Consider the following 12,374-nt stretch of genomic DNA (forward strand, 5'->3'; position numbering starts at 1 on the left):
TTGAGCAGCTATATAGTCGCTGCTACTCAGTTTTCTGCTGAGGCCCTCGGCTTCAAGAAAAACATTTTTCAGTGGCCCATGGTGTCAAAAAGGTTGAACAGCATTGGTCTAGACAATATTTGCTGCAAACAAATTAAGATCATGCAGACTGTGTTTAATGGGTTGGTTTTAAGAAATGAATTTCACTGCTGGTACTACAAAATTCCTCATAATGTTGATTTGATGCACAATACCTATTTCTACATTAAAAAATATTTTTACATCAAACAATTGAAGGACAGCTGAAAAATGAACTACTGGTATGCAACCATACCATCTGTACTTGCTAATAAGTTGAATCAAACTGCAAACAACAATGATCCTGATTGTCCATTGCATAGTGCACCTGCAGATGTTAGTCTGTGTTGTTTGTTCTACTGATTACTCCTATCAAACTGCACAGACCCAGATCTGCTGGCACATTATGTGATGGCAGATCTGGGTCTGTGCAGTTTGCAGTTGAACTTGACTTATACAAGAGATTATACGGTAATTAACATTTAACCATCTTATACTTTTCTCCAGCATTACATGAAATGAGATGATTTTATACTAAATGAGATGATATTATACTAAATGAGATGATTTGATACTAAATGAGATGATTTTATACTAAATGAGATGATATTATACTAAATGAGATGATTTGATACTAAATGAGATGATTTGATACTAAATGAGATGATTTGATAATTAATGAGATGATTTGATAATTAATGAGATGATTTGATACTAAATGAGATGATTTGATACTAAATGAGATGATTTGATACTAAATGAAATGATTTGATACTAAATGAGATGATTTGATAATTAATGAGATGATTTGATACTAAATGAGATGATTTGATACTAAATGAGATGATTTAATACTAAATAAGGCACTCTTAATCTTTCTTTACATATATTTTAGGAAACTCTTTTGTGAAAATAAATTTCCAGACCTTCCTCTCTTATGATAATGGGAGTCCTTCTTTTCCTCCATCACTCCAGTAAACAAATGTTTGAGCAATAGATCTGTATCCCCAACTATCAGCTTTCTTTCTGGCCCTTTTGGATGTTTTTTGCTTTTCTCTCGTTCCTCAGGGGGAGTGATAGGTCGCATTTCTGAAAAGTATTTAAATTCAAAACTAATAGCTGTAACTACTGTAGATATTTGCACAGGGTGAAATTCAGAAGCAAGGGAATTTCACCCCACCCAACAGGTGAATTTAAGAAAGTAGGGACTCTTCCTCCTCAAGGTGAAATCAAGAAAGTAGGGACTCTCCTCATGTGAAATGTGTCATTTGTAAGGACTGCACACAAACTAGCTGTATAATAACTTATAGTACATATTTTTATAATAACCTACCCTATATACTTGTGTAATAACCTACCCTATATACTTGTACAATAACCTACCCTATACACTTGTGTAATAACCTACCTTATATACTTGCATAATGACTGCTCTAGTGGCCTAGTGGTTAGAGTGTCCACTGCAAATGCGGGAGGTCGAGGGTTTGATCCCCGGCCAAGTCATACCAGAGACTTACAAAAATGGTACTAACAGCTGCCTTGCTTGGCACTCAGCATTAAGAGGTTAGTGTTAGGATTTGTCAGGCTGGTGTCAGGATAATGTGGCTGGGTGGGACTTCTTGCTACATGTCTGTGGCATGATACTCCAGTGCTGGTTCATCTCAATATCTGCTCCAGAAACTTCAAAAAGTTTAAAACACAGCTGCTCGGATCATATTTAGAGTACCACGATCAGAGCACACCTCCCTGCTGCTCTCTACCCTACACTGGCTATCCATTCGATCCAGAATCAAATACAAAATTTGTTCTCTGTGCTATGTTTCACTGTCGGACTCTAGTCCAACATACCTATCTGATCTCACCCATGTGTACACACCAGCAAGATACTTACGCTCCTCTTCTGACAATCGTATACCCATTATACCCACTATGAAAACAAAGTCATATGGACAGCGTTCTTTTGCATACCAGGGCCCAGCAATGTGAAATGAATTGCCCACTGAACTTAGACACAAAGACACAGTGATCACATTCAAGAGTCCTCTCAAAACTCACTTATTTTGACTGCAAGAACAAACTTAAAGACCTAATAATGTTTCCTGCCTTAAATATTCTCAGCATATGTTTTCTAATTTCATGGTGTTTGTTTTTGTAATCATATCATTATATGTTTTTTATCTTAAAGGTGTTGTCTAATGTTGTAAAGCACTTAGAGCTTCTAAAGATTAGGCACTATACAAAGTCCTCATTATTATTATTATTATTATTATTATTATTATTATTATACACAGTGTTTTTGGACCATCCATCTCTATACACAGTGGTTTCTGTCAATCCATCTGGACATACAGTGGTTTCTGTCCATTGATCTGTATACACAGTGGTTTTGAACTATCCATCTCAATACAAAGTGGTTTATGTCTATCCATCTGTATATACAGTGGTTTCTGCCCATCCATCTGTATGTAGCATATTTCTGTCCATCCATCTGTATACACAGTGGTTTTGGACTATCCATCTCAATACAAAGTGGTTTCTGTCCATCCATCTGTACACACAGTGGTTTTGGACTATCCATCTCAATACATAGTGGTTTCTGTCCATCCATCTGTATATACAGTAGTTTCTGCCCATCCATCTGTATACAGAGTGGTTTCTGTCCATCCATCTCTATAACCTGTGGTTTCTGACTATCCATATGTATACACAGTGGTTTCTGTCCATCGATCTGTATACACAGTGGTTTTGGACTATCCATCTCAATACAAAGTGGTTTCTGTCCATCCACCTGTATGCACAGTGGTTTTGGACTATCCATTTCAATACAAAGTGGTTTCTGTCCATCCATCTGTATACACAGTGGTGTCTCTTCATCCATCTGTATACAATTGGTCTCTGTCCTTCCATTTGTATACATTGGTTTCTGCAACATAACTTTAGTTTACTCACTACACATGGACAGACACAGAAACAATTGGACTTGGGACTTTATTGGTTCTGAAAATATGGCTCCTTTCTGCAAGATAAATCAACTTTCCTTGGCCTAATTTGCATCCAACTTTATAGTCAGACGACTCTAGTGTAGTGTCTGCTTTCTGTTGATTCCGAGGTAGAGAGGTGAGAGGTCATGGTCACTGGAGCAACATTTGTAATTTGCCTCTCTGTTTAATAAATTAGTTTTCTGGATTCAATTTTGGTATATTCTCATTGGTACAGTGGTCTACACTTACAAAGATTGATCTACCTAGTGATTATCAAACACAGACTTAACCAGGTGGTTTGAAAGCCATCCCTTAAAATATAAACAACTTTACATAACCTTTTTTCATGATAGCTCAATCTTTGGACTGAAATAAATATTATAGCTGATATAAAAATTATCTATCTATCTATCTAATCTATCTATCTATCTATCTATCTATCTATCTATCTATCTATCTATCTAATCTATCTATCTGCCTGCCTGCCTGCCTATCTATCTATCCATCTATCTATCTATCTATCTATCTATCTATCTATCTATCTATCTATCTATCTATCTATCTATCTAATCTATCTATCTGCCTGCCTGCCTGCCTATCTATCTATCCATCTATCTATCTATATATCTATCTATCTATTTCTCTCTCTCTCTTTATATATATATATATAAATATATAAATATATATATATATATATATATATATATATATATATATATATATATATATATATATATATATATATATATATATATATATATATATATATATATATATATATAATAAAGTCTACATGTATGTAGTCTTGGTATTTTAAGAGTAACAGTCCAAAAATAACGAGCTATTTTGGTCAGTAGTCTTGTTTCCTGTCATTATTCAAGTCGATTTACTTTTACTTTGTATTGCAGACAAGCACAATGTTAGGTTCATTTCTCTTCTGGTTTAGATTCATAATTCTTTCAAACATCTGCCAGACTAGAAAATGTGTTTAAATGTTGAAGAAATGTTTTAAACTATATACAGCTCTCCCTCACTATAAGGCTGTTCTTTATAACACAGTTCCTGTTATAACAAGAGTATTGTGATAAATCCATTTGTATTAAGATTTACCCAAATTATACTTATTATGTACTTGTGATTGTGTGCTCTATGGTTGCCATGGACAGTATTATAATTGGGGACTACTATAAATTATTCTTCTTTACAAGGCAGTCTCATTATAAAGCAGTACATTCTATGGTGCTCATGGCTAACATTATAATTAGGACTACTGTATAATTTTTTTGAGTATAAGATAATCACAAAATATGGTGATGTACTATGACTTCCAAGGACAGCATTATAATGAGGGAGTACTGTATCATGTACTTCATTATAAAGTAGTTTCACTGTAAGAAGGTGGTGAACTCTATGGGTCTCATGGTCAGTATTATGAGTGAATACTTATAATGTACTTCATTATAAGACAGCCTCATTTTATGGCAGTATAAGCCATGGCTTCCATGGACAGCATTATAATGAAGGTTTACTGTATTTGCTGTGAACAATGAAATACACATATAATTATAGCTGAATGTTTATCAACAATATCTAGATTTTAGATGCAGTGATTTCTTGTGTTGACGGTACACTGGTTATCGAAATAGTGGACAAAAACAAAGTTGCCAAATATATGTAGGTAATGTTGATAACGATGATATGATGAATTCTTGGTATAGGTCATGAGGTAAAGCCTACCAGCAAGTTAATAAAATGTACATAACACACATTTTAGCCAGACTTACTTTAATTTTATAGTGTGGCATTCAATGGGGTTCAAACTCTGCAAATGAAACAGAACAGAAAATGTTTGCAATTACTTTAATCACCCTTTAATGTACTACAAGGAAATCTTCCTTGACGTTGTATTTTACTCTGGCAAGTCATTGGAAGAACTATTAGATCATTTGATCTTAAATAATATAACTAATATGCAACTATTTGACAATATACGAAATCCCAGTGGCATTCAGTTGGTATGAATTGCTATTAAAATTCTTGCTAACTTGATAAGGATCATATTTATGTAGAAAATTTTAAAATTGGCAGTCATTTTGGAACAAGGCCAATCAAGTGACATATCAATACATAGTGGGTTGTATATAAGACACGACATACACGGTGTGTTGTATTCAAGACATGTCAAATTTGTAAAGCATCGATTTTTGAACTCGGATTCCTCAAAAGATTTTTCTTTCGTTTGACAAAGTCCTGATAATCAATGTTCTTTTTGACAAAATCTTGATAATCGATGCTCTCTTTGACAAAGTTTCTAATATAGAACTTTCTTGTTATAATTATGGCAATGGAATCCAGGGTATACTGTCTTATAATACGGAAGAACGTGTTAAATATAATTTTACTACCCTTTAATGATGCGACGCGAGGGGTTGTTATGCCGCCACTGTGGTAGGTGTGTTATGGTTGGGGTGGGGTGCTCCCAATATTCTATTTAAATTATGATCGAAGTCACACCTAGGTTCGATTTTGGTTGGAAGTTAAATTGGTGAAAGATAGATGTAAAGCTCCGAGCCCCAAGTCAGCAATGCCGACGGTTAAATGATTAAATATACAAAAAAAAGTGAAATTAAACGAAGAACAGTTTAATGACAATTTAATAGTGCAATGATTACAATTTTCCAAGTACCCCTTTTCCGCTCGACCCTGTGACAGCCTATTGCATCATTTGATTAGTAGTATCATATAGCTTTCCATCTGTCCTTGTATTCTACTCATCTGTGTATTCTTCTCTCCTATTCCTCCTAGTCCTTCTCCTCTTCCTGCCCACGTTCTTCAAATTCCTTCTCCTCCTCGAATTATCTATACTCCTCCTCCTTCTCCACTTTCTCCTCATCGACTCCTTTTCCTCCGCCTCCTGGACTCTCTCCCCTGACTAGACTTTATCGACTCCGACCGCTCTGCTAGTCTCACTTCCGTCTCCCTCTTAGAGACTCGGGACTTAACTGAACCGGAAGTTCTGTATCCCCAAAAGCTTCCTTTACGAAGCTTTGTCTTCCTATAGAATCCGTTCTAAGTTTTATCACCAAAATACGAGTGGCTTCCTCGGAGTAACCCTATATTGCTCAGCAATCTTCCAAGGCGAGACTAAATTTACGCTTGCTAGTTAGAAGTTATAATTTGGTAGGAAATTGTTATCACAATTCCGATTGAGTGTCGCTGAACAAATCCAATCAAACTTAGCGGACAATGTCATTCTCGCTCTCTGTCTACGTGGGGACGGATTTAGAACACGTCCCAGTCCCTCGCGGGATCCTCTGATCTTAGGACTAAGCTGTAACACATAGGTGGGAAGTCGCGCGATCCAACGCCTGTCTCGAGTCAAGATGTCAGGTCTTCTCTCTGGTCACGGTAATATTTCGTAAGAGATTAATTCTAGTTCATACACGACTTACGAACTGGGGTTGAGCAAACGTGACAAATGAAATAGGTCCATGATCATTATATATATATTGCTTCTTTTACTTTTTCAGTCAGTATAGTAAAACCTTTTCAACCAAAAACTTATGTTCCCAACCACTCACAAACATATTAATAGCAAAGTAACAATTATAGAAATTTATTCCAATAAAAATGTTATTTTGATACTGGGTATTTTCGATAAAATTATGTCTGGATTTATAAGATATCACTGTATATGTATTTGGTTAAAAGAAATAATATCGACTGTTTATTTGTACAATAAAATCTGTTAATTATGCTGATACCTCCATATAATATGTTCTATATAGAACACACATATGACAGCATGACACAATTACCCATAAGCCCCAAAATGTCTTTCAAAGTCATTTTTTGACCCTATTCCATGGTTTTCTTAAACAAAACCAGCATTTCACGTCACATGACAAAAGTAATCTTACACCTGCTACCACTCTCACACAAATTTCTGGAATCCCACAAAGCTTGCACAGTATAGAAAATAAAGAAATCTATAAAGCCCCTCACGGTATGCATGTATATAACCCTTAAAGACTTGCATGTGTGAAATCCCTAAAGGCTTGCATGTATGAAACCCCTAAAGGCTTGCATGTATGTCACCCCTAAAGGCTCTGCAGGTATGACACCCCTAAAGGCTTGCATGTATGACACCCCTAAAGGCTTGCATGTATGACACCCCTCAGGGCTTGCATTAATGAAGCCCCTAAAGGCTTGCACAAGATAAAACGTATTGAATTTGTGTCATATTTCTTTTGAAATTAACTGTCTTCTAAGATACACTGTTTAATTCGACTATTGATTTTATATGATAACATGTATAATAAATTATAATGTTATCTGCTATAAGTGCATTTTGTTTGCTGTAGTAAGTACCATCTCCAAGGAATTCACTTTAAAAAGGGAATATAGAGTGAGTTATGTAACACGTTATTGTCCTATTAACATCGGTTGACTCAATGGTAATGAAAAGAATGGTGGATTAGCAGTCAACGTTAATTCACTTGATCCATACCTGATCCTGGAAATGACCCAACTTTAGAGATAAATAGCAAATGATCAATATTCTGGTCTTACATTACTTGCTGCCTTTAGCATATACCTTTAACCATATAAAGAACACGAACAGCTTTACCTTTGACCTTTTGATCTTACCAGTAACATCCTCTCCAGAATCTTTATTACTCAGCGGTGGTAAGGTTGATGAAAACATGTTTGCTGGTGACATCTGATTAGGAACGTTTGGTTGTTTCCAAAATGATTGGGGTAACGCTCGTAATCTCATTGGAAGAGGTTCTGAAAGAACAATTAAAAACAGTCATGACAAGCACAGTACTAAGTGAAACAAAATGGATACGTAGAAATAAACGATATAATCAATAAATGACAAAATAAAAATGTGTATATGAGCGAAGGAAACATGGAAGGGAATGAACGAACGAACGAACGAACGAATGAATGAATGAATGAATTGTCCAGGAATTTGAGAAGATGCTGTTTTTTTAGCATAAAAGATGGAACAGTTCATGGCCATTATATGCAGTCTATTCATTTACACAATTTTTGAATGAAAAAAAAAAACCCAAAGGAAACAACAACAATGTCAACAACAAAAAATGATAAAAAAATTAAAAATAATATATTAAAAAAATTAAAAAACACCAAGAACAAACATAAACACCAAATAAAACTTTTTTTCTAATTGGAAAAATTTAAAATTGCCAGCTACCGTCATAATTGCAATATTATTCTCTTAGATCCCTGTAATCCCTTTAACAGTGAAATGCTGTTTTCCTTATATCTACTATACAGGTAAATAAATTATCGTTACTTTCACCTCAGAAAAGGTTTATGGACAGATTCTAGAGCAAGGTTTCCCTATGAATTAATAATCTTCTCATCGATTTGTCCTTCTTGGTGTCGACTACAAACATTTCAGCTGAAATGTTCATAAATCATTATCATATTCTTCTCGTCAATGCAATTATTTTTCCAAGGGCGTTTGTTCTATTAGGTTGTATTCTATCAATTCTACAAATACAGAAAGGTTGAATGAAAAGAAAAATTAGGGAAAACAATCGGACGAGTTAAGTTTCAAATGAAACAAAAGTTCATTGATCGAGATGAAAGCTTATCAAGTAAAAACAATCTTTCAATGCTTATGAGAGAAGGACCCGTTTTTAACGAGATATTTTTGTGTGTTGAAATTCATGCTTTAATTGTTGCGACCCGTACATGTAAAATCAAGAAACTGGACGTTGAAGATGATGGAAATTCATCCCTCTCTCTCTCTCTCTCTCTGACACACACACGCACACGCACATATATGTGCGTGTGAGGGATGATTGTCAATATATATATGACGACCTAGTAATTAATGCTCATCTATCTAGACAGTCATTCCAGTCCTCATACGTGTGTGTCTGCTGTTCACGAGTACATATAACACCGACTCAGTCGCATCACTTTTTGGTGACCTCTGCTTAGTCGTGATGGACTATGGACTGGTGTGTGCAGGCAAGGCGATGGGTGCCGTTTACCCGCGGACCTGGGTTCGATTCTCCGAATAGTATGAAGTAAACATTCTCTAACCTGTATGAGAGTATTATTTGTATTAAATATTAATTATACCTACTATTATCAAGCACTCTCTTATATAATCCAGGGAGAAGACTTTCCATTCTGTAAGGTGTCTATTTATATTTCTCTCTATCTATACATATGCTCGTAGGATGTTTATTCTGTTTTCCGAACCTCCAGTTATTTGATATAACGTATCTAACCTTAAATGGTAAGTGTATTATAAAGGATTAATAAATATATAACGTTGAATGGTAATCGTTTTATACTGATTATAGAAAAACACTGCATAATGTATTGGGTCCGTATTCGTTATTGTTCGTTTAAGAACATTTCCCCCATTCAAAACCATCAGCTGACGAAGCCATACAATTTAAGCTATCCAACTGATCGGGATCAATAAATCTGACATAACGTTATTCACTACTCATGGAAGTTCGATTAACGGAGTCCGCGAAGGTATACCGTTTATAATCGCGTATAAGTCGTTGCTAACCGAAAACAAGATAAACCCTGATATGACTTCTCATACTGCGCTGACATATTGAGGTTTCTTTTGTTTGTTCTACTGATTACCGCTGCCAAACTGATCGGCCAACACAGTATGCGACGGCAGATTTGGGTCTGTGCAGTTTGCAGTTGGATATAAGCGGTTAGAGACTGTAAGAATTTTTTAGTAGTCCATTTTTCCTTGCGCTGCCATATTTGCTTATCAATGCATATAAATAATGCAAACTAAGACCCCCCCCCCATTGAATAATAAGAGAAAATGTGCGATTAAGGTGTTATCGCCCTCTAAAACATAACATCTGAAACAAACGACTACTTACGAAAAACTGAAATACTGAGTTTATGAAAATATGCAATACTGAGGACAAATGCTTGAACATTCTAGCGTGACTCTAAGTATATTATAGGACAACCTTCAGCGATTCCATTTTCTTCATTTAAAACTCTTGCCGGAAGTCTTCATTAGTCAGAAAACAACTTTTCTAAAACGAAAGAAAAAAAAAAGAGACCAACATGTGTTGATCAATACTCGGAGATGGAGAATATCCTTCATTCATCACTTAGATTTATTCTCAATAATAGGCATTCCAATCTCCCCTGTATGTTTATGGCCATTAGGTGAAGCAGTCAACCAATCCGTATTGATTTACATCCATGGTACTAGAGTTTAAATTCAGAGACATGATGATTTATCATCATGTATATAGTGGTTCGTGTTTGTAATCTTATACTACTGCAATAAAAGGAACTGGAAAGAAACAATATTAAGAACTTAAGTTTGTATCATTTGGTTCTCGAAATATTATAAAAAATAAAACAAATTATCTTCGTTTCTTTAAAATACAAATACATACCAGTCTAAATCAAAAGATTTCATACATTTATACAAAAACTCGGAAAACTGCTTTACTGACATAAAAATAAAACAAAATCAACAAAGTATGAATACAAAAACATGCCTATTAACTTTAAATTGAACATATCGAGTGGGTTTTAAGCAATCGTGCCAAAAAGAATTTACCTATTTTAAAAAACCGAACAAATTCCAGAATTACTAAGTTAAAAAAAAAAAGAAAACTACAGAATTGTATTTACTGGCATGAAAATCAGACCAGGTCAACTAAATATGCATATAACCGCTTCCCAGATTTCATTAGTTTATATCAAGTGATATCAGCAAAATCGTGCAAAGGAGGTTTCGCTAAAAGTTATAATTCCACAAATGTCAAAACTTTGTAGAAAATGTAAACACTGCTTCTGTAGCATGCAATCCAACACGTTCATATACATATTCATCCAAAAATGTACACACCATTTCACTTGTGTATGTCAAGTGGTGTCTGCCTAATTCATCTGCAAGGCTTTCGCGCCAAAAAGCTCCGCTCATGCTTTGAAATATGACTACCAAATTTTATTTATTTACTTCGTCTAATTTTCGCGCAATGTTGTTAAGATGATGCAACGTCCAGTAGTAGGGGAATACAAATGAACAAAATTGTCCAAGGTTAACGTACATCATCTCTTTTAAGTCGGACACAACTATAAGCAACACAGATCCTGATTTGACGTCGCATAATGTGTCAGTAGATCTGCATCCATTGCAGTTTGCAGACACACCTGACTTATAAGTGATTACAGACGGTACCACGAAGAACATGGCGTCTACTTCATATAACGACGTAAGTTTACAGGAAGTAGAAATGCATAGTTCCATAATGCACAATCACTTTAACTCTGACAAGAACTTTTAGAGATTATCAGCATATAATATGACTGATATAAACGTAGGAAAGTAAATAATTGCGCGTGCGCGTGCGCACACACACACACACATCTCTCTCTCTCTCTCTCTCTCTCTCAAGATGACTAATATCCATGGAATTCTAAATATAAATTCATTGAAGCTAGTGATTCAACAGACTTGAGATAGTTCTCAGAAATACCTTAAACTTGTTCCTACTGCATGATAATTAAAGAAAAACAACCATAATAAATCCCAAAGAAACACAGATATCACAGTGTTGTTAATAATGCAATTTACATGTAGCTTTGTGACTCACTTTCAATGAGTTTTCTACCTTTCGCATGATACAGAAAAAATATGCAATTATTTTCATTTTGCTCTTAAATTTATTTTTATTTTTCTTGTCTTACTTGATCTTTTCTGGGCTTGGAACTACACACACAGAGTTCTGAGTTTTGGATCAAATTCATATATGGGGCACACTACTTCAGCTCTTGTAGTTATAAGAAGCCAGTGCATATTTAAAAAACTTAAGGGTATGACAGCGGTATTTTGTCACTGTCTCTTTTTTTAAGCAATTATTTTAAAAATATTGGCCTGCTATGGTTAATATCCAAATAAATGCGACAAACAAACAAATATAAAAGGCAAGCAAGAAAACCAAGCTCACAAGGCACATAAATAAAAATCACAACTCAGTTACCTACTGTCTGCTACAAAGAGATAGTTGCTTATTTGCATATTGGTATTAGCAGGTACCAAGGTACTGAAATGGATTCAATTGGCAAGCACAAGTACAAGCTAATTAGAAAAATGTACCACGCTTGAATAAACCAAAAGAAAATATTTTGCATGATGCGAAAAAAATGACTTCTAAATACGCATCCCCAGATACTGAGAATATTTGTTCTTTATCATAAGTTATGCTGAAAATTTGCATAGTGCTCCAGTGTTTGCTCATTGCAGAATTTTCAATGATATCATCTAATGATGTGATCTAGTTTGAT

General features: G+C 34.9%; 1 protein-coding gene across 1 annotated transcript in view; it reads right to left on the minus strand.

Annotated features, from left to right (window-relative positions):
- LOC149781747 (uncharacterized) overlaps nt 1-12,374 on the minus strand; it is a 51,724-nt gene that overhangs the window by 17,216 nt on the left and 22,134 nt on the right. Inside the window, exons 2-3 of the mRNA XM_089935870.1 lie at nt 7,689-7,829; nt 984-1,146 (exon numbers count right to left, since the gene is read on the minus strand). Coding sequence (XP_089791996.1) covers nt 984-1,146; nt 7,689-7,829 — 304 coding nt within the window. The remainder of the gene's footprint in view (nt 1-983; nt 1,147-7,688; nt 7,830-12,374) is intronic.

This window comes from Sinohyriopsis cumingii, chromosome 15 (genome assembly GCF_028554795.1).
Source record: "Sinohyriopsis cumingii isolate HCF-2022 chromosome 15, ASM2855479v2, whole genome shotgun sequence".
NCBI classification, from domain to species: Eukaryota; Metazoa; Mollusca; class Bivalvia; order Unionida; family Unionidae; genus Sinohyriopsis; species Sinohyriopsis cumingii.